Source organism: Indicator indicator, chromosome 4 (genome assembly GCF_027791375.1).
Source record: "Indicator indicator isolate 239-I01 chromosome 4, UM_Iind_1.1, whole genome shotgun sequence".
Classification (NCBI taxonomy): domain Eukaryota; kingdom Metazoa; phylum Chordata; class Aves; order Piciformes; family Indicatoridae; genus Indicator; species Indicator indicator.
Window position 1 is genome coordinate 7,791,130 of NC_072013.1, and position 23,702 is coordinate 7,814,831.

The 23,702-nt window shown below is 39.6% G+C and overlaps 1 protein-coding gene across 3 annotated transcripts in view; it reads right to left on the bottom strand.

Annotated features, from left to right (window-relative positions):
• The window catches only part of NUMB (NUMB endocytic adaptor protein), a 96,061-nt gene that overhangs the window by 1,659 nt on the left and 70,700 nt on the right, over positions 1-23,702 (bottom strand). Inside the window, exons 3-10 of one of the 3 annotated variants that reach the window (XM_054400030.1) lie at positions 20,817-20,891; positions 15,537-15,569; positions 9,899-9,973; positions 7,976-8,116; positions 6,277-6,478; positions 3,805-4,107; positions 1,910-2,059; positions 919-1,062 (exon numbers count right to left, since the gene is read on the bottom strand). In XM_054400030.1, the coding sequence (XP_054256005.1) occupies positions 919-1,062; positions 1,910-2,059; positions 3,805-4,107; positions 6,277-6,478; positions 7,976-8,116; positions 9,899-9,973; positions 15,537-15,569; positions 20,817-20,891 (1,123 nt within the window). The remainder of the gene's footprint in view (positions 1-918; positions 1,063-1,909; positions 2,060-3,804; positions 4,108-6,276; positions 6,479-7,975; positions 8,117-9,898; positions 9,974-15,536; positions 15,570-20,816; positions 20,892-23,702) is intronic. The other 2 variants (XM_054400031.1, XM_054400032.1) reach the window with 2 other exon arrangements.

Here is a 23,702-nt window from a genome sequence, read left to right on the forward strand (position 1 = left end):
TATTTTAAGTCATTTATCTTTGGTGATTTTAAAAAAACCCAAACCCGAAAAGTCACCATAATTTCCATCCTCCCACAGTTTCAAAACTACCTCCCACCAGCTGCATTCTGGTTTTCCCTCTCCCTACAGTTTCAAATTCTCTTTCCTTCCATAGGGCCTTGCTAGTTTCCAATATAGTGAGAAAAGCCACCAGAGATGCTAGAAATGGCTCTGATATTTAGGAGAAGTGGAAACCCATTACTACTCAGCTGGCATTTGACTGATGACTACTTGAGTGTTGCTTTTACAGTGGGAATTGTTAGAGGCAAAGCGTAGGGCCTCTAAGAATTGCTGAAAGTAGGTCTGATACTTTTACAAGGCCAAGTAGAAGCTACTCTTTCACCAGCAAAGTTACTCTTTTTGAGTTGAGCTTATACCAGAAAATTATACTAGTGTGAGTGTAGCCTTCTAGCACATGTCCAAATGGGTGACAGTCAAAGCACCACCTTATATTGGACATAACTACAAACAAAGGGCAGATGGTCAGACTAAACTTACTGAACAGAAGAAACAAACCTCTAAAGCCTTTATGCAGCCAACTTAATCTCTCCTTATGTCCATTAGCGGAAAGAACACAAATTATTTTGGGTATGCCTAGATTCTTTCCCTTCATCCCCAAACACATTACTTCATTACTTCCTTTTTAAGCACTAGCTTTTCTAAAATGCTGCCAAAACAAGAAGCAGTCCAGCTTATAGACCCAGAACCAGCAAGTTCATCACTTCCCTCCATCCACTCGTGCAAAAGGCTACTACTTCCGGCTTTTGTGACTGTTCCTTCCACTTGCTGTTAAGTGGCATCAACATTTGTCTCAAGGGCTCAATTACGCTTTTGATCCAAGTTCTCATAGCAGTGCACCAGATCTACTTCCAATCTTACCAGCAACCACAGCTGCAGCTCCAGTATTAGCAGCAGGAGCATGAGCCCAAGGATTGGTTTCACGAACGGGCATAGCTGTGGACACTACAGCAGCTTGGGATGGTTTAGCAGCAAGCACACAGAAGGCAGAGGCAGTGCCATTAACTAAAATGGGAGCAAACAACATCAGTGCAATTAATTCATGCAAGGCATGCACGTGACTGGTATATTAGTGGGCCATGTCAGATCTATCCACAAACAAGAGTTTTAGATGCTTCCACATGACAGCAGTTTTGTGTAAATTAGCCAAACTGGACTAACAGTTGATAGGGTTGTAAATTCCATTTCAGCAGGTCAACTCTTGTTAGCAGAACTGTGGGATGGTTGGGCTTTATGGAGTTAAGATCTTGAGTTCTGATGACCAAGTAAAGGCAAATTAGTTGCTTTTATGGAGAAGACATATGGCTCACCAGCAGTTACTGTATGATTGATTTTAGATTGAAAGGAAGAACAGATTTTAGATGCAAAGTAGCAATAAGTACATTTAACAAGGAGAGGCTCTCTTTTTCACACAACTTGTATAAAAGTGTATCAGCGAAATGAAGATTAGAGGCTGCAGTAAGTGCTGTGGTTGGCATCTCTCCACAGCTTAAAATTTTGTATGGAAAACAGTAATCATGTGGTGGCACAAAAACTCTTCCCTTGTGGGATTTGGTTCTTGTGACACAGAGTTGGTAAGTTTTTTGCAGTTGTGGAGGCAAAATGTTAAAATAGTCGTTATCTCAAAGCCAGTCCCTCTTACAGGAAACTATCTTGTGGTAGGTGTACAAACTTCTTGTTAAAAACAAAACATGGAAAAACTAAACAGACAAGATGAGTAAAGCAGGACCCACTCCCCCAAAATAGTGATGACAGGACTTGCACAAGAAGTTAACATCAGGTGTTACTGGAAAGCAACATTATGTACATTCAAGCCTCATCTATCATGACCACGGCACGCAAAGTCACAAACCTCGAAGGGCAGGAGACTGTGGTGCGACTACTGTCACTGGTTTTGTCATGGGGGCTGAAGAGAAAGGATCTTCTGATGGTGTGCTGAAAGTATTGGTGATCTGAGAGCACAGGGCACTAATGCTGTCCGTTTCCCCTTCTACCTCAGGGACTAAAATATAAACACAACTCATTAAACTAGAAGTGTAAAGGATACAGAAACAATATACAAATACCACTGTGAAACTGAAATATAATTAGTTCCCTTATGTCTTAGATCTTCCTGCTGCTGATCTGCATGACAGCTTTTTTGATAAGTTAGATTTGAAGAGCTGAGCTGAACTAGAACATCATCAGTAACTAATGAGTTACTTTGTGACTAAGTCAAGAAAGGTGAGGTGATGGATGTGCAGATTTAAGCTTGACTATTACTGTTGCTCTGTGTTGATGCAAGAGGACGTTCTTTTCAGAAAATAAAAGGCTTTTCAATAGCTTCAGTGGAAATCTGAATCTTTCAGTATTGAAGTGCTAAACATATCAAGGATTTGGCACACTGTGAAATGAAAATACTTATGATAGATATAAGTGTTCCAACAACATACTTCCACAGTAACTAGATGAAATTTAAACATGCTGACTGCAAAGCACAGTGGCAAGTCAAGTCTAGAGTTAGAATGTTGGTTGGTTTGGCAGTAGTTCCTGTGGTGGAATTGTGAAAAGCAAAAGCTGAATGCTCAAATAAAATGGACATTCAGTTTTAAACCAAATATCAGCATAATGTGGATAAAGTAACATCTCGAGTAAGACTGTTGACTTACCAGATGTTCTCATTAGTACTAATTGCACAGCTTTTCAAAAGTACTGATCATCAGTCCTTCACTGCACAGAACAGGCATGAGCAGGCATGGATAAGCACAAACAGTATATAACCCACAAGATGTCTGGACACAACATGCATCATATCTAAAATTCAGGGGAGGCATGCCCAAGAACTGATTCCTTGAGAGAGAGGGCAATACAGCACAGGTGGTGCCACAGTAAGCACCACTGGCAGCAGCATGCATGGGGCATGCGTCAGAAACGTTCTGAATCATGAGAAACAGACTAATGTGCTCAGTCAGCATCACCAGTGAGCAGTGCACTAGTACTGATAAACTCAGTGGTGGTCTTAAAGCATGGGTCACCAAATAAGGATTATAAGAAGAGTATGACTAGGTATTTTTGTTGGTTTTGCCTTTATCACAGTAATTTTTTCTTCAAAGCTTAGAAGCCTAAAATCAGCTCTGTTACCAAGTGAGAGTGCAGCTGGTCTGCAGAACAAACCAGCTAAGGGGATTCTAGGACATTATGCAAGGTGTTTGTGTTGGGGTGACTCTAGAAAACCCCACCACCATCACGTGAAAACTGTACCACACATTACAGATATAGCCACCTGTGCCAACTAAACAGTAGTTTCTTTTACTGCACAGTGAAAAGCCATTTAATTGCTCTCAGAAAGAAGAATTCAGACAGGCAGAAGGACAGACTACATAAAAGCATCACATGATCCCATGACAAGTGGCTAAGGCCTTGAAGGGATTTGTCTCTCAGGATGCCCTGACATTAAGTGGAAGAACTAGTTCAGTGACTCAGAGTGAAGAGCCAGCACCTACTAATTCACCAACACCCACTGCTGGAGCACTCTGAGCTGTGCTCCAATATTTCAGACAGCAGTTAGAACTGTTTTCTGCACATGATCACTGCATTTAAAATTCTTGCCTATTCCCAAAGCAGAAGTCTTCTGACTTTGGTGATATTTCCTTGTGAGAAATGATCCACAAGGATTTACTAGAAAAGGAGGAGTTATTTGAAGCCACACAGAAAGAGAGGAGAAGGAGACAATTTAAGGTAATGTTCACTGGAACTATTTGTTATTACCTGAATTTTTCATGGGGAAATCAGTCTTCCTTTGCACTGTTGAAGGCAGCTCATTTATTCGCAAAGACAACTGGCGTTTAAAAGGTGACATCTTTTGGCTAAGGGCAGGGAAGCCCCTGAAAGACCCTTGTCTGGCAAGCTGTTCTATAGGGGCATGCCTCCGTGGAATAGCGTGTGGATTGCTCGTTTCCTTGTCCAGAGAGGCAGTGACTTCAGCAGTAGGAGAGGTTGGTGAGCCAGAAGAGGGGGCAGTAGTGTTCGGTGCAGCACCTGGTGCTACTGTTTTCACTTCTGTTTCAACTGCTGGAGGAAATAGGGTGAGGTTAGAAGAAAAAAGCAAAGTAGCATTCCCATTTGTTTTGAAAAGAGAAATTGCAGGAATTTGCATGACAAGTACTCCTCCAAATAAGATTCTGATAACCACAGGAGAAAAATAATTTCTGTATAGCTTCTATGTCTTCGCCATGTCATTTTACATACATCCAGCCTCCAAAGCAAAGCTTACTTAGGTATGGCTGCCCACTTCACAGAAAGGATGGCCTATGTATGTATTGTTTCCTGCTGCTCCTGAAACCCCAGCTCAGGACATAATTCAAATTCATTTCTGAGTGTATTGTGGTTTGAGAACTGTCTCTCACACAGACCTATAGCCAAAACATTACTACAAACTGTATTAAGTGATTTAGGGTGGCACAGCTCAGCAGCAGCAGCAGGAAACAGAACCCAGCTCTAGGGCATTCCTTTAAAAGCCACCCTCCTAGTCCTGCAGAATCAGCAGCAGTATCCAAACACACTGTACAAGCTTCAGCAAGCCAAAGCCAGCCGCAGCACTTAACAGGTTAGGCTGCCTTTGGTGCTCAGGCTGCAGCTCCTCAGCTCTCCAGGAAATACATTACAGGTAGAGGAAAGTGTACCTGTCAGCCCTGAAGCTGGCTCTGCCCTGCTGGACATTTACAGCAAGTTCCTCTGTCACTTTAACTGAATGGAGCTATAATGTTACCACCCAGTCCCTGGTTAGTTGCACTGGAAACTCTTTCAACTTTTCAGTCAGCCACTTCACATTGCAGGGTTTTTCATAGCACCAAAATGCTCCTGTCAACAAGGCCTAATGGTAGCAATGTAGGAGTACACCTAGTTTAAATCGTGACACATCATTAGAACAGCAATAGGGATTTTTTAATCTCTAGGAAGAAAAAATCTACCACTTTTAAGTGAAGCTTTGGAGTCAATAAACACAGCTCATCAGCACAGCAGGAGAAGGAGAAATCTCCCTATCCTGGTGTGAACTTTTCTTTTACCTATATTGCTTTCCAAATGCTTTAGGAAAAAGAAATCTGACACATCACCAGAATAACTAGAAGTCTGGAAAAGAGGAGGCACACTAGAGACCTCTGAAGAGCTGGAATGGTAGGAGGAACTAATTACGTTGTCTTGCAAGCTTCAGTACCCATGCGTTGCAGCTGCTCATTCAAGTGAAACTTTTCCAATCAGTCTTTCTTGGAAAGGATTTCACACACCTTCATTGAGTCAAGACTTTGACTCATGCCCTCAAGTAACAAAGGCCCTGTGTTTAAGCTTCATTTAGCACATTCTAACACTAACATACGGGAACAAGCAGATGGATGATGAAAACGATGATTAAAGTTTTGCATTAAGTGGCAGCATAGAACTTGCTGCGGAACCCTGTGAAACAAAGTTCAACTCCACTGCAAAGAGGGCTATGAACAATATGTATAATAACAGTATGACTTTTGGTTTGTTTGCTGTAGAAATCCACTACTTGTGTAATAAAACTTGAGTAAGAAGTTCTACTTTCACATGAATTTCAGGAAATTTTAAATGGTATTAAAAATGGCTAGGAAGTAAAAACTAACTCAAATCAGTTAGATACTAGTTTTGCATGTAAATGTAACAGTGCAACAGTTATGTGTTTTATGGGGAGGGGGTTGTTTTGGTGCTTTGAAAAAGCACCCAGTGATTGATCTGTTCTTCCCTCACTCAATAAAGCTCTATACACTTTGTAACCTGCCTTAAAAATCAAAATACATTATTTAAGAGAAATGTATGCAATTTTCTGTTAACTTACTGTAACTTTACATTACAACAAGGATTACCTCAAGGCTGGCAAAGTTACTCTGTTTTTATAACATTCTTCTAACAAGGCCTTTTAGTACAATACCTACAGTGCTCTGTGCCATGTAGCAGACTGACAAAAAAAGCAGGAGCAGCTCCCACCTATGAAGCCACTTGGACGTTTTCTAGAGGAGACGGGGGAAAATGCACTATGAGCGAATCTGAGAGCATTTTTCACCTTGTGAAGTGACAAGCGTCTGGGAGTAAGAGTTGTGCATAGTAAGGCTGAAAGAGAGGAAACACTGCAAGGGTGATATGCCTCAGCCCTTGCCCAGGCTCCAGTTCACCTCAGCACTGGTGGTGCTCACTATGGCTGATGGTTTAAGTTGCACTCCATACCTTTAGCATCTGGCATCTGTCTCATAATTTCCTCTCTCTCTGCTTGCTCAGTAGCTGTAGTGACCCTGAATGATCCCTCTCTAGTGAATGTAGTTCTGCTGGCATCAAAGGTGGCAGTCACTCCACACTCCTTCTCTCGCTTCTGCTTTCGCTCCAGGCATGCTGCAAATGCACAGCCCACGGCATGACTCAACCTTTCCCCCTGTACAAGACAAGATTGCATCATACAGTAACTGGAACAGAAATGCACATCTGCTTCAAGCATTGTAAACTGATAACCTGCCTTTACAAGAGGAATCTAATTAAGGCACTAAAGAGAACTATGGTAATCAGCCACCTTTTGTACAGCTCTAAAATTAAACCTGGTATATAAAGACTCTCAATTACTAATGCACAAGCAGTGTTCAAGGCCAACCAGAAATGAAAGATTATTGGACTAATGGGTTTAGTTCAACCACTACTAAGATGCTAGTGTGATAATGTGCCTGCACTGATCCCTTGCCTCTGGATACATTTGTGCACAAAGAGACTCTTGTGAAGCCATCTTAAGCAGGTGTAAGTCCTGAAGGACAGATAAGTGCTATTCTCAGATGGAAAAAGTTTACAGAGGGCTCAGGGAGACACTACTCTTGTGTGCAAGCATGAAAATTAAAAGTACAAGGGTGACTACTTACACCTTTTACTGCCCCTGACCAAATGCACAAGTTAGTATTACGAGTGCCTTCTGAAAAGCACTTCCATTATTAACCAGTGAGGTCAAAAGGATCCACTGTCCAACAACTGCAAAAAGGAAGGGAAATTTGAGTCGGAGGAAGTCCGGCAATCCAGCCAATACAGCGGCTACAGTTGAGTCAGAGGTGCTCTCGCTGCCAGCAGCTCAACTCATCTATTGTAATCAGTAAGTGAACTGACCTGTTATTCACAGAGAAAAACAGGAGTGCTTCAGCTCTAGCACAGGTTTGACTGGGAATGTCTAACGTCATTGTTTCTCTTCAAATGACAAATGATAAATTGTCAAGTACAATTGCTCTGAGCAGGTAGCTACGTGGGGCTCACACGGTGAGTCTGCATGAGTTTTCGAGCACTTAGTACAATGTACGCAGGATTCAACAAAAAGCAGGAAGAGGAAAAGGCCAGATCAGGGAGCTAAACAACTAACTTCAGTCTACACAGGAGAGACCCATAAAGGTAACTTGCTTTTAGACCTTTCACTAGAAAAATCTCTACCATTTTGAAGCAAACAGGAGGCTAATTTAATTCTGTTTAGGTCCATCCCTTAACATTCAGATGACTTTCCAATCAAGATACCATTTGCATACAAGAGGCTGCATTCATACCCAGGCTGTATTGACACACTATGATTTTATCCTGGAAAAACTGTCATTGCCATTTTGGTTTTGGCTGTATACATTTTCAGATGAGAACATCTTCTGTCTATTTTTAGGAGAGTAGTTCCCTTCTATTAGAGATATCTGTGGCTGACTGCATTCCTTTCATATACATGCTGGGCACAAGATGACACCACAGAAGGATAGCAAATAATTCAGATGTAAAGAATTAGAACTAAAATAATTCTCAAGGTCTAAGTAATATTTTAGCTGAAATGAAAACATTGCAATATTCTAGATAGTTATTTTTTTTTATCGTTAAGTTCCAGCCAGAAGCTGTAAGAGTTGGACATGCACCATATTAAGCTTACCGTGTCCTTTACAGCCATAAAGCAGTGACATATCCAGCGTCTCGTTGTGCCATCTCGACAGATGTAGGAGAATGCCCGGTCAAAGTTCCTGTCTGGCGCGCAGAAAGAAACCTTCTCTATTGTCTGATCAACTATAAGATCCTAGAGGGGAAAAAACCCACACACACACACACCCAATAAAAGAAATGTGAGGAAACATAGCAAAACACTTCAACAAGTCACTTTCAACATTATCTGCAAGAAGATGGGTTACACTAAAAAGTGGGTAACCTGATGTGGCTGTAACTATCTGTCCATGAACTCACTATCAGGACTCTATGTCCAGTATGAAACAAAAAGATGACGTTTTTCCACCACCCATCTGTTGTAGAAGTGTGCCAATCCCAATCACTTTGCCCTCCACCAGCGGCTCCCATAGTCTTGCAATCAAAAAAAAAAAAAAAATTTACTGAGGTTAAAACACAACACTGAAACTTATGGGAGAGGTCTGCAAGTGTGCAAGCAGCTACTGCACAAAACCCAGAAGCTGATACACCAATTAGTTAATCAGAGATGCAATGGAAGAGCACCAGCAGCAGTGGTATCCAACACTCATGATTTGTCCCCATAGACTGATGGGAGAAGAGTTTCTACGAACTCTACAAAGAGTTTCGACATGCCATCCGCATGAAAATTTATACTTTTGGTATTTTTTTCTCAACGTTTTCTTTAGGTTGGTGGTTAGTACCTGGTACCTGTGCTAATGTATTCAGCCACCAGGAGGCAATAGTATATTCTCTAAATCCTGTACTTTTAATTACCTCCAACATACTAAAATTCAATTTTAAATTCACATTTCTGAAAATAATACATATAGTAGTACTATTCTTAAATGAGGCAATCAGCAGACTGAATTCACCTACATCAGCATGTCTGTGTCACAAACAGACTTCTTAACAGGCAGTAACTTTAGTGCTAATGAAGCACAGCCCAACTGCAGCCCTGGAGAAGTGTAGCCACAGAGCAGGTATCTGACAGACAGCCATGGTGCACAGGGATAGGAATTCTCTCTACCTGCTTCTCAGCATTGGCTTGCAGAAATCATCTTTTAAGTTGACAAAGTAAGGGTTAAGCAACATGAATATAAACCAAGTTAATTCCAGATCAATGAGAGCAAAGGCTGCTCTGATTGCCATGCCATCTTTTAAAATACTTACAGAGGCAAGCCTAAAGTTCTTATTTCTAATTGCCTACATCTAGATAAAACCAAGAACTGTTTGCTGTTACTTGCACACAGGTGTCGCAGTAGTCAACACCACACTGTTTCACAACTAAACAACTGTAAAACCAGGTAGAAGGATACCAAGAATACAGAGGCCTTCCACTTCATATCAGCAGTTTAGATGTTAGGATTAAGAGCTATCAAATTTTAAAGTTACTGTTTAGGCTTGAGTCTGAAAGCTTATGTAAGCCCTCCATTTAATTTACTCTCTTCATTGCATTTTTGGAAGCTAGCTCTTGTTCATTCAGAACCATTCTAGGATTTGGATGCACTAAAAATTACATTAATTAACATGACCTTGCTCATGTATGACTCTTGCAGCCTTCTGCAGTGGTGCAGAACAAAGTCAAGGGACTCTTCAAGTGCAGCATCAACAAAACTTATCAGGAAAAAGTGGTTCTTCCAGAAAATGCAACAAGAAACATTCCAAGCTTGTGCTAGCCACTGCACTTCACAAAAACGGGTGTTGTGAGTAGTGTGAAATTAACTGGGGGAGAACATAAATCAATGTGCACATGTATGTTTCCAAAGCAAGAAATTATTGAAGTCATTAGTACCTTTGAAGTCTTCAGTACATTTCAAACATCAACACTGGCATTAAGACTGGTGTCCACTTAAAGTTATAGCAGAGAGATTTAAAACTTAGTCCAGGGAAATCTAACCTTTGTTTTCTCATCTACCACTCTGAGTCCATCCGCCGAGACCCACAGGACTGCTTTAACGGCTTTCCTCCCAGACTTTCCAAAAAAAAAAAAAAAAAAGAAAAAAAAGAAAAGAACAAGAAAGAAAGAAAAAACAGGTTTATGCCAACAGCATCAGGTTGCCGCCCAATTCCCCTTTCCAAGAACCAAACATTAAGTGTAGATGAAGTCCATGGTCAGTAGGGTGCCCAAAGCCAGATACTCAACCCAAGTTGCAAAACATTCAGAGAACCAAGCCAAAGCCAGTATTTCAGAAACAGCACATCGTGGGGATGGGGAGAGGGCGCACAAGAGGTGGAGGCAAAAATAAGGTGTACATCCACTGACAGTAAAGAATTCAAGACTGACCAGGTGAGTGAAGAGTTCCACTAAAGAGTCAGAAGACACTAATTCATAAGGAGTTACACCACAGGTAGCTTCTTTAGCACAAGTTTAAACATAGGAAAATTCTTACCTGATTATTTCCACCAGCCCTACCCTCTGCCCCAATAGTCGTGTGGCAGAATCATGGCATCACCTTAAACCAGTGTTAAAAGCACCCAAAAATCATCATCAGTTACTGTTTTATGAGCTAAATGCTGAGATCAATCATCCAAACGTGTTTCACTAATTCATTAAGAGCTACATCTCACATCTTAGAAGAGAGGTAGAAAAATCTGATTTCTTTAATATTGGGTGTGTATCTTGACAAAGTAATGGTGAGTGGCAGGCTGACACAGCGACCGCTTGGCTTTTATACAAGATCTGACTGTGGGAACGTTCAGCTGACACAAGCTGAGGCTAAGGAGAAGTGGGAAACACAGGAAGGCTTAGGAAGCCATTTAACTGCAGATTCTTTCTAGACTGTTTACTTTTTAAGGGAAAGTTACAGAAAACAGTATAAACACTTGACATACTATCCTTTTGAAACTAATTAATTGAACAGAAAATAGATACAAGATGTCAACGTAATTTTACTGGTTGTTAACAGAGAGCTACTACTATAAAAACAATCTCTCTCTTTTTTTAAAAAATCGGTTACATTAATTCTCAAGCACTACATTTTAAGCCAGCTAACATTTTTTGAAGCACTGAGTTTGCATAGTTTGTGGCTGCTAATGGCACCCACCACAGACCACTGCTGGGAGTGAAGAAAACAAGGAAAAGATGAGGGGGTATAAGCTAGTGGCTTGATGCAGGAATTGCAATTAATTTTTAATTATTTTTTAACAGTTGACTGTAGATTCATATAATTTATACTCATACAGCAAGTAATGGAACACTGAGACATTCCAGCATAAGTTACCACGTTCCAAGTCTGCAACACCCATTTTAGCACTGTAAGGATGAAATATCTTGGACTGAAAATTCTCCTGTTTTATCACATTGGTTTCATCCTCAGAGAAAGCAGCACATGTGAAGAAAATGGGCCTGGCAGAACTTTTGCTTTTGAGGAGGAACTATCTGCCCCAAATTCAGAAGCAGCAATGACACCCTGAGCATTTTCAAAAAGCTTGGTGGGAACAGAGAATGACATTGACTTGTATGGAAGAGTGATTAAAAGAGATGAGAGAGAAAATAAGCACAGCATGAAAGCAAGCTACAGAGAACTGCTTGCAGAAGCAATTTTTTTTTAATGCCCATCCAGCCTGCTGGATAGCCCAAAGGTTTAAACTGTCAGACTCTCTAATTTCTAATGGAAAGAGTATAATTCACAAAGCAAGGTGTACTTAAATTTATCATCATATGTGTTACAAAATATTGCAGCATTTAAAAATAGCTTCTAAATTTTGGTCTTAGAAGGCTGTAAATGTCAATACTCACAACACACAGTCTTTATTTTCAATGGTCAGCTAGCTTCCACAGCCTACAAGTCCCCATTAATCCCCAAACCAAATGGTCTGTAGAGGTCTGCCTCCCTGAACTGCTTTAAAAGGAGTGCAAGTTTCCTATAAGCTGTTAATAGTCTTAAAATCTTTGTTTCAAGCAAATATGAACATACAAGAGAAGACGTCTACAGGTAACTCTTTGGTTTAGATTACCCTCCTTAGAAGCAGAAATACAGGTCTTTCCCCAGCAGACAATAAAAAGAATGAGTGAACAGTTCCTGAAGTTCGTATTAAATTTAACTGAGCTGGGTCCTTCATAAAGCAGTACTGATCTTCAGAAGAGCTACTCCTCACCTGCTCTTTCCAAGTGAGGATTGAGAAGTAGCTAAGACACGGAATTTCATGTTTCTCAGAACAAAATGAAAAAGATAAAGGGCTAAGTCCTCATCTCCCACTGGAAACATAAGGTTCCTCATGCAAAAATATCAAAACATGGGGTTGCTACACAACTTCTCCTTGTAAACGTATGGCGGATGCAGGACGTGAGTCCTTACAGCCTGCGTCCCAAACTTAGAGCTAGTGTTGTTGGGCAACACAGGATTTACCCATCCACTGAATCCTCAGCTCATCCGTGCCCACGAGTGATGGGTAAAGGAACATAGTTCTCCACATCAGTTGATACTGGATGTTAAAATCAACGTACTACTCCGTTATGAGTGGCACATTGCAAGGCAACAGTAATTACTAAGTAGATAGGAGTATCTGCACTCCTGGCACACACCAGACAGACCACACCAGATGCAAGGTACTGCATGGGAAGTGAATGCCGATGCAGGATTGCAGCTTGTGTCAAACACACTGAAAAGCGTAGGTGACACTGAACAAAAAGTATTCAAAGCAAACAGCCAATATCCACTGGAAGAGTGTGGCCTTAAGTGTTGCTATGCTATCAAGGGAGTCATCTAGACATCTGTATCAGTAGCTTGTCTTCATATTCAAGGGCTTTTGGATGACAGCACTGCTGGAGGAGAGCCACACATGGCACTGACTCCTGGGAGTCTGATCTGTCAGTGCTGAGTCAGCCCTGATAGAAACCTCACTGCTAAGCAGGAGGTCAGCAATCTGCTCCAACATGAGATTTGTTACCTGGAATAATTTCAGAGGTCTGTAGAAGGGTGGATGGGGCATCCCTCCTAACAGAGATGGCCCAAAGACAAAACAGGACCACTGTGAGTTGGGCAGGAGGGAAACCTCTTCAACAAGCTGGCAATATCCTAGAGATTAGCATCCAAAACATACATTTTCTAATCAACAGTGTGAGTCGTGACAATTTAGCTGTTAGAAGTGATAAGAACATGGAGATAAGTAGCAGCTATGCTCTAAGGTGTAGAATCGGGTTTTAAGGATGCCAGAGCAGAAATACGAGTTGCCCAATACTGCATTTTTAAATACTCACAAGTTGTTTCCAGTCTATTTTATTCTACCCTGGGACTTACAAACAGTTGTTAAAACATATCTGGAGTATGAGGTGTATATAAGGAACATCTTTCATTGCAGACTAGAACACTGAGTGATGAGAAACACACGCACTCAGTGGAAGCAAAACACGAGAAAGATCACCGAGTCTGTGCTGCTATTCGTAACAGCAGAAAAGCTTTAGCCTTAAAACATTAAGAGCTGCCTAAACAGGCAGTTGATTCTGTTAAGCTACACAAAATAAAACTGCAGAAGCCTAACCTGGAGCTATCAACAGATACCTCATTTTTATTTAAAGCTGAAAAGAAAGTATTTTCAATACTAACATTTCCAGACACAAATCTGTCAGATTTACCTTTTAAAGAGAGAAAAATATGGTCAGGGAATGCAGCAAACCAGTCAAGATTGACTTTTTGGAAGCTGCTAGAGTTTTTTTAAGCAGCTCTGCAGCTTGGGATATTACATTAATCCCAATGCAAGGCTTCTGTGGAGAAATCATAAGTGAGACAGCCAAAAGATACTAGAATTATTAGTATTTCTCAATTATTAATAAGAGAACAGCTGTCACTTTTTCTGCAGTTTTCCCCCTAGATTTGGGCTACCATTGTAGGCCAAAGTTGTAACACAGCCATTTCCATACTGATGCTGCAGGGATATCTAAATACTACAGACCAAATGCTTTCAGTGCTGTTTAGTGAAACTTCACATGCTCAAGTAGAAGTAGGTCCCCCTCTTTGGCAAAATATTATAAATAAAAGACAAAGGAAATCTACAAGGCTATGGTGAAGTACCAGACTTGATAAAAAGGCAGCTAGGCTTTAACTGGGTAGCCAGCACATTTAATAGATTATCTTGGACTTTTTTAATCAAGTGATATATCAAAGATCTGTCCTTTACCAGCTTTGCTTTCCTATGTACCCTAACACAATAGAAAGCAAGCTAACATATCTGATTATCTGAGGTGTTTGCAGGGTTTTTTTTGTCTGTTTGGCTTTGTTTTGTTTTTTTCCCCATGTGTTTTGAACAAATTGTTACTGGTATTTAGCATTTTCAGTTGTAAAGCAAACAGCATGATTTGACTCCTATCTTCCTAAATTCCAGCTCTTAAATTTCATTTGCGCACAGAAATGATCTGATTTATCTGACACATCTCCCGCCATGGTATTTTGGCCCTAAAAATAGAACCTCTTACTTCACCATCACTACACTTCAGAAGTGTGATTTCCCAGATCATAGGACAAAACCTGAATTGGAGAAACAGGTGTCCCTTGTCACTATCTCAACAGATGAAAAAACCTTACTTACTCCCCAAGCAAAGCCAAAACAAATTCATGATCAGAGAATAATCTGCTCCACAAGATTTCGGTAGGTATGGAAGTTACAAATCCATCAGTTTCTAATGAAACCAAGAATCACTTCACAATGAGATATTTCAGAAGGTGCATCTTAGATGAACTCCATACAAAAACTAAATTAAAATGTTTTACAAGAATCTCAAACACAAAGGTAGGGAACAGATGAAAGGTCAAAGCCAGAGAGCTCTTTCAGAGGTCTACACACACTGCCTTGTGAAGATGCAGACAGCAGAAATAAACCCAACCAGCTCTCAGTACAGCACATTTTTAACAAGGACAAAGAGTTGCTTCCCTTCACCTCTAAGACATTGTCCTCATGAAAAGAAGAGCAGTAACAGAGGCAGTAAAATTTTCAAGTTATACAGTTGCAATGACAAAAACAGAGTTGGTAAATGCCTGGTCTCATCTTCATAGACATTTGAGTTAGGCCTGTGCTTAAAAAAGAAAGGTTTAAGAGATGGTATGTGTAGGCACACTGGTCAAGTCATGGAGTGAGGCAGCCGCTCACGGAGCACTAACAAGGCACAGACCCCAACTGCTCTATAGATAATTGCCCAGGTGATGTAGACTGGCACAAGACTGTGATTCTGTAAAAAGATTGTATGTGGCATGAGCCATGGTTTAGTTGTCATGAGGTATTAGGTAATAGGTTGGACTTGATGATCTCTCAGGTCTTTTCCAACCTGGCTGATTCTGGGAAGTTTAAGGGTTTAAAAAGGAAAATTGTCATTTCTTTCAGGAAGACTGGATCACTTCAGAACACTGGATTTCCAATAAGGTCCATATGGATTTACTTTTCTGTTTCAGGTTGCCTTTTAAACCATATTCCTTGTTTGATCAATGTATTTCCAAGTCTGTTTTAGATGTAAATGGATTATGGGACTCTCAACATTTTATGGCAGTGCTATACCAGGGATGTAACTCCTTATAGTGCAAGCACAAATGAGGTATTAAACTTACTTTTCCAAAGAAGCCTTTGAAGAACTTCCTTTCCTGGAGGAACAGGGGGGACAAGTCGAGCGCTATTACTGTAGGTAGCTAAAATGTCCCAGGGTTTCAAACCAACAAGCACACACAAGAATAGGGTTTGGAGGGAAAGGAAGGGGGTTTTAGAGTTATCCATGAGAAGGTGCGACAGGCAAATGTGAAAATAACCCCACGAAAATGCAGATCAAAGGGCACACACACAATTCTAATAAGCTACTGCCCTGAAATTGGTGGAAAGAAGAGAACCTCAGCCCCAATTTCATGCAAAGTGGTTACTTTATATTTACTCTCCCTTGTTTAGTTCCTTTTAGTTAGGTTATAAACCAAACTTGGCAGCAGACATTTAAAATACTGTACAGGCTCTTGTGAAATGCAAAGTTCTGACTCCAGAAGTACAGTCGAGTTTGCTCTGAATTAATTCCTCTTTCCCAAAGCAAATGCTTTGTAAGCTGAAGAAGCAATGTATGGCTGGTGTAAAGCAGGGTTAAACACTGCACTGTTTGTTGACTTGTTGCTTTGGTGTACATGCTACTCTCACACTTCACATTTTATGCCATCTTCTCTGAAGAGTGAGGAATTCAATCTTGTATTGAGGTACGACTGAAACACAAATGTGTTCCCTTCCTCTTTTACTCTCTCTAAAGCCTTCCAGGGCTTTATACAATATTTATACAAATACTAGATATTAATTCTACAACTCTGAACTGATAGGCTGAACAAGACCCCTTTAAAGTCAGCTCAGACAGGGACAGAGAGACAACTGCAACTATACCAAAAGCTGAACTACAACTTGTGGATTTCTTCAGCCTTGAAGCAATTATACCAATTGCCCAATCCCATTAAGAAAAAGGCAGCACATCATCTTTAAGCACCATTTGAATGCAGTTTAGCTCTCTGGCTTTGTTACCAGACCGTGAAAAGAAGCCTGCAAGATCTTAACCAATCTCCTGGGAGAACTCTTCTCCTGGACTGGTGTGCTGCGAGCACAGCCACACTCTGCTCCTCTGCCTTTGAGGGAAGCTGGCATGGAGCAGATCACTGCTCTTGCTGTCTTTCCAAACTGGTTCACTGCTACTAAAGCTATGGCATAGCAGTAATGGGGAGGAGGTAGAGAACTGTAGATGAGGCTGAGAGAGTCTCTGTGACATCTCCTGACCCCAAATGAACACTGTGCAAATCCAACCTGTGGATTGCTGATAACGATACTATATTAAAAATATTATTATAAATACCCTGAGGTAGTGTCTCAAAAATTGATTGATAAACAAGATTGTATTTGAAACAAAGTTATGGTTCTGACGTAAGCCAACAAAAGCCAGGAAACACAAAGTTAAGAAGGGAGTGTCAGTCTTGACTCTGCATTTCCTGACTTCCAGTTGCTCTGTGCCTTTTTGGCAGAGGACCTTCCACAGAGCTTTTTACCAAGTATCTGGTATCTGTAACATTTGTGTCAACCTCAGACACTGTATAAAGAGTACCTTTAAATTCAGCCAGCTGAAGAGCTTAACAATTTTTAGAGGCAGGAGCGGGTTATGTATTTGGACAGGATATGCTGAACACTAGGAGGGGAACTAATGGATTAATCACAGTGTTGCGTACATAATGAGAAGGGGTTGGATGCTGCTGCCAAGTTGAGCAATGACTATTGCATTACATGAAATAACAGCTTTTTAAAGATAGCAAAAGCTAAAGAGATTCACCAGAAGCGACCTCATTTTTAGGTGATGGTTAATTTTGCTCTCAGCAAAATGTTTGTTAAATGAGATTATTTTTTTTTAATAAACTAGACAAGGTTAATGGAAAAGGCATCATGCAAAATAGGTTTTAAACAACACTAAGTTAATGTGGTTTAGAGAAAACTAATGCATGTTTTAAAATATTAAACTATTTCTCTTTACCTGCTAAAACAAGAACATATATTAAAATAAATGCATCATTTAAAACAAAAAGTGGCAAGTTAGAAACCAATTCTACACGCTAATGTTGATTTCAAATCAAAACATGACACAAGAGAGTATACTTTCATCTTTATATGATGTCCCCATACCTGAGTCAAATATACTTAGAAGGCCCTTACAAAGTTGTTTTCAAGTTTACATGGGATATTTTAAATTCTGTTAAGTGGTTCTGAAGAAACTGTTTAGAGCTTAGTGTCCAAACACAAGGATCCTACCGATATATGAAATGTACACATACATTTCATGTACACAGTTAGCAATATATCCCTTTTAAGGGAAAAATGCAAGCTCCATTGGTAATATAAACCCATGTTAATAACAGACTGATAGGTGAGTACATGGGCTTCTGAGACTGCAGTGCCATTTCATCAGACAGAAAATAGGCACACAACCCAAGTCTGTTATCATTCTAAATAATATTATAAACTGCACATGACATTATTGTTGGTGGGCAATTTCAGAGAAATAAAATACTAACAATAGAATACAATATGGATGAAGGCTTCTTCTACTCAGTTGTCAGTTTAACAGCACCTAAATAAAATGTTCATCAACATCTGGTTTCAAGCTTTAAGAGATGCAATGCTCAAAAAATAATTACATCACATTAAATGAGCAGGAAGTAAAAATTAAAAACAACCCCCTCCCTGAAAGGTCATTTTCCATAATACAGAAACAGCAAGATTTGTTTGCATCTTTTCTTTCAAAAACCAAAGCAGAAATCAAGCTAATCAAGCTATTCCTAGACCCAAAATTAACACTGTTCTATATTCTTCTTGAACAAATTATTAAAAGGTTTTAAAATCCATTAGTCAACCCTAAAAAAAAAACAAAACAAAACGGACAAACATCAGTTCCCTAAATAAATTGCAAATTGTTGGAGAACAAGACTTAAATGTAAAAAAAAAAAACAAAACCAAAAACCCGCATATCTATTAAAATAAATAAAGACAGAACTTAATTTTTCAAAGCTACAAGATAAGGCATTTCAGCAATTCTAATTTTTATTGACTGGATTTATAAAACCTGCAGAGAAAACAATGAAGATAAAAACAGGGCACATATACTTTGATGTAGTTGGACCACATGAAAAGTGAAGTCCAAGTTCCCCTAAGCTGCTCTTTCAGATGGAGCACTGCAGCTCAAATTTATAATTCTTTCAAGGTCAAGAGAAAGCCCATCAAAATAACTGTGAAAGCAAAAGACTACCCAAAGAACAAACTAGTTTCTTATCACATTGCTTGCATGCTGAAACACCATCCAGTGGTTTGGTTTTTCGCTAATTGAGAGAGGGTATTGTACAGAAAAGAGCTCTCAGTAACAGTAGAATCCTAAATAAATGCCCCTGTTTTAAAACCTCCATGGTGAGGTGGGGCACAGGGGCTGAACTGCAGTGAGCAGCTTCAAAAGAACTTTGCATCTGATGGAGTCTAGCAACGAAAGCACACAAAGTGGTTTCAGTAATCTGAATCTTCCTCTTGGGGCCAAATGAGAATTTCACCTCTGCTTCTCAACTTCCAGCACTGACAAAGGAGACAATGAAAACAGCAAAAACTTCAAAGAGCAGAAGAAAACAAAATTATATGAAGAAAAACATCGAATTTATGAAGATGGGAAAATTGCTGCCACCCACAGTTTGGAGTAATGACATAGCACAGAACAGGCAAATGGAATTATTTACTCCCAGAGAATGTACTGTTGGATCTCCAAGTCTGACATGTGAATCAGTAATTCAGGTGATCAAGAATCACAGTGCTGGAATTATCTGGATTCCAGAAGAACCTGGGTGCTATGCTTTTACTCACTCTCATTACTTACAAGATTAGCTACACTTAACTGGCTTGTGGGCTTAAAGTTTATAAAAAACCCTAGGAAGAACTGCTTCATAGCATAGCTCCCCAGGGAAGAGAATGAGAAAAGTCACATGAAGTAGATACTGTGTTGTTATTTGTGTGCTAATAGAAAGTATTCCGATAGAACAAAAAACAGAACAGGATAAAAAAACAGATGCAATTCATAATGCAGTCTGTACTTGCACTTTTAGCTACTGAACTCAGGTATAAATGAATAAAGAAATTCATTTGTATTTTGTGAGGCCCTTTTTAATCAAAATCAATCACCACTGCTGGACTGAATGGGAACAGATGGGATGCAGCTTTAACAGGTTGCTATACATTAGCTGAGACAGAAAATAATTAAAAGACTATTTTAATCAGAGCACTGAACCAATTCAGAAACTTTACAGCACAACAGAAGGCAGAAAAGATAACCTATAATCTGCTGTTGTTGTGTTCTAGGAAGAAGTGATGAACAGGTTTAGATGGAAGCCATTTGAGCTCTTGAATTTAGTGGGGAAAAAAGTCATGTCCAGCAGGAGATAAGTTATCAAAGGTGCAGAAGAAATGTTTGATGGACTCTCAGTACTTTTGTTGAGCTGCAAGGATACAAGAGTTTCTTCCCCTGAAGTCATCACTGAAGAATGTATAGGGCTAAGGCACATAGATGAAGTGAAAAAAATATTACATTCGTTATCTCCTTTCAAACTCCAAATTTAAATGTCCTTTCTCCTATTCTCCTCAATGCCATTTCAGCCTCAGTTCCTTGATCATTGCCTTTTATGGAGTTTGCCACTTCCACAGCTTTTGTGATATTGCTACTGTGGGAAAGAGATGACAAGACCTCTTCAAATGAGCCATAGAAATACAAAGAGCTTTGAACGAGTGCCATTTCCAGGCGCAAATGTTCACAGAAGCCAACCTAAGAGCAGCCCACTTCATGACATATCAGAATTAGGCAGCCTTCAGGCCACTTTGAGCAGATGCAAGCCAGATTATTTCATGCATGACTACAATGTTGCAGTGCATTAGCAAAAAAGCAGCCTAAATTAAGTAATAGTCTGTATATTAACAGTGAATTAAGTCACTATTAAAGTGGCAGGCAACAGAGGGAAGGAGAGATAGGGAGAAGAAAAGAGAGGGGGGGGAGAAAGAACTGTTAAAAAACAATGGTTGAAATCCTGTGTGGGTACCCACTTAGTCTGAAAGGTCACAGTGGAGTTTTACACATTTGTTTTGCAAATAGTTTCGGCAAGTAGAAAGAACAGTTGTAACTCTCTCCCTCTCATCACCAGATTAGCATGTCCCCCTGACCACAGCAGTGCTCTCAAACTGGCCAACTGTTCTCCTAACATGGGTCAAAAGTTCAGTCTTTAGCTGTGGCACTGCTGCCAAATGGACCTTCTCCAGTGACGCTCACAGCCCCAAAGCCAACTTTTTCATGAAACAAATATACATACAGATTTCAGTCTCTTCACAGCATCTTCACAGATATGCATTCCTCTGGATTCATCCACTTCAACATGTCCCAAGTACTGCAGGAAAGAGAGGAGGGGGAGAAAAGCTTAGTAGCAGCTCCTTAATGTCCCTGGGTTTAAAAATCCCATATCTGAATTCGTTTCAGCACAGATGAGATGAAAGACATTAAGAGCACTCTGCTAGCCTTCTTTTGAAATCTCTGTTTGGAAGTTTGACTTGGCATTTATATGGAGCACCAGCATCTGTACAAAAGCATAAAACATCTAGAAATCTTGAAGGAAAGACAGATTTTCCTTACTCAGGGGAAAAAAATAAACTAAAAAGTAGAACTCTTATTTTCCTGCTTATTCAGCATGAGCTTTAGTCACTTTTTTTTTTTTACCAGCATAGCATGAAAATTTGAAGTCAATATGGAAATCACTGTGAACATGTGATTTTTGAGTAATTATAAATGTATTTAGTATCAAAAATTATATTACATAGCAAGATAACCAAATATATTTGTATGCTCATGTCCAAATATAAGAAATTTCAATATTGCAAACAGAAAACATCCCCTTTTCTTTTAAAAATTACAAATCAGAATTGTTTATCTTCATTACAACACCAGGCTCTTATGTAGACATTAAAACATTCATCATTCTCAAAGTTTTTAAAAGGACCAGTTTTCTGTATATTCTTCTCACACACTACTTTAGAAATACAAATCAAAACCACACAACAAATCCAAGAAACAACTCACACACACAGGCAAAACCCCCAAACAAACAAAAAAAACCCCAAACTCAATGAAACCGCAAAACACCAGCAAATAGAAATGGCAAAAATCAAAGCTTTAAAATTAATAACCCAGAATAATACTAGCCTATAAAGAAAGCAATTTCAATAAATACATCAGAATGCAGGGCTCTGGGTACTGTGGATAGTTTCAATTTACATTCTTGTGGTGGAAAAAAGGCAGCTCTGAGTTTACCAATTTCTCCCTACCTTTCCAATCATAGTTCTTTTTGACAGAGTAAAGAAATGTTCCCTCAAATGTTCAGATTGTTATTCAAAGTACTTAACTCTTGAAGAAAACCACAGAAACTATTAAATAAAAAGCCTTCTGAAGTGTTGTAATCAGAGATACAGGTCAAAGGAGCTTATTCGAGTTTAAATGGCGTTTTAAGAATTGCATGCAATTCAGCATTTCTATTTTAGACTAGCTAGAGAGTGAAGAAATGGTTTTAAAATATCAAAATCAATACTTGTGTCACTTAATGCAAAGGTAAACCTAGGTTCAATAATCTATTGAGAATTCCCACTCCACAGATTATTCTGTCATGAGTTATCTGAAATCTCCCAAGTTTTGTTTCTTTAATTAGGATACCATACTTAACTAGACAGGCAAAAAAGATTTCACTCTTCAGCACCATATTGAAGTACTTCATCATAACAACTTAACAGCATCAACTAAATGGACCAAATCAGACTGGTTTAGAGACTTAAGAGAAAAATGGAAGGTGAGGGTTTTTTAATGGAAGGCAAGATGTTCCAAAAGAGGAGCTCCCCGTATCACCCCATGTATCATTAAACTGCTGAAAGATTTTACAGATGTTAAGTGACAGCAAGCTTTAACATTAATGCTCACTATGTGGCATTTTTAGAACAGAGTGAATCTGGATGGAGCAATCCTGCAAGAATTTCATTTAAACAATCCCTCACAGCTGGAAAACAACTTGAAAAACAAATTGCACAGAAATTACAAGGTAAATAAAAGAGATCTGACATTTTAGAGCTTTTCCAAAATGAGCTCTGTGAGGCTGAAGCCTTAAGAATTGATTGCTGGAGCTGCCAAAACAGCAACTGTGCTCCCTCAGCTGAGCTTGCTGAACACTTGCGCAAGATCTGCATTTCTCCGGAACACAGGAACCAATTTTCATCCTGAAAATACACAGATTGTAATGACTAACGATGCAGTTACTGTGTGTCTGGAAGGACATATTGATATCTACAGCTTTTGTAGATGGATCTCTGGTTCTGCCATGACTCCTCTGGAAGTTCCGGAGATGCAGAAATAACACGGTTTGGAAATTTCCCATTTGTCATGGAAATTTTCAAGTTAAGTAACTCAAGCAAGTTTGTCAGCTTCTCTTGAAAAGGGGATGGATATAGACAGGAACAAGGCTTAGGCTTACAAAGGACAGGAGGAAAGATCTATGCGTGGAATAAGTCATTTCATTTGAATGACCATTAAGTAAAGTATCACGCAAATAAAGGACAGCTTTCAGATTTCCTGAGCTATCTGCACACCTCATTTACCCCAGTGTGGGCAAAATGTTTCCAACTGAAGATCCAAACCATTCAGTCCCTGTACTTGGCAACCTGCCTTTTGCTTGGAAAAGGGAGAAACAGAGTAGGGTAAATATTGCCTCATGTCACACTCCAAAACAGACAACCATTTTCCCCTGTGTTGCCAAACCTCTATTCAAGTCCTATGCTCCAATGTTCAGCAATCAGTCATGCCACTGCTGCTAGAGACAGCAAGTTTAGCTGCAGTTCTCAATACTGCTTCCACTCCAGTGAATGGGGACATTATTACACATATCAAGTGCATCTACCCACACCAAAAGGGTACAATCCACAGACCTCAATCAATTCTGAATTATAAAAGAAATTACACTGCCCTACAATACCTCTTTATGACATAGAGGACAAAAGGTGCTTTGTTTCGACTTACACTTCACACTTTAAGCCCTTCGTCAAAAATAACTTGTTCTTCCCACTGCATCATTTCTGCAGAAGCCAGAAGTTGATCGCTATCAGGATCAGTGGCTTTGTATATTTTAGAGGCAGTTTCAAAATTCTTCCTGTTTTTTTAGTTTGTT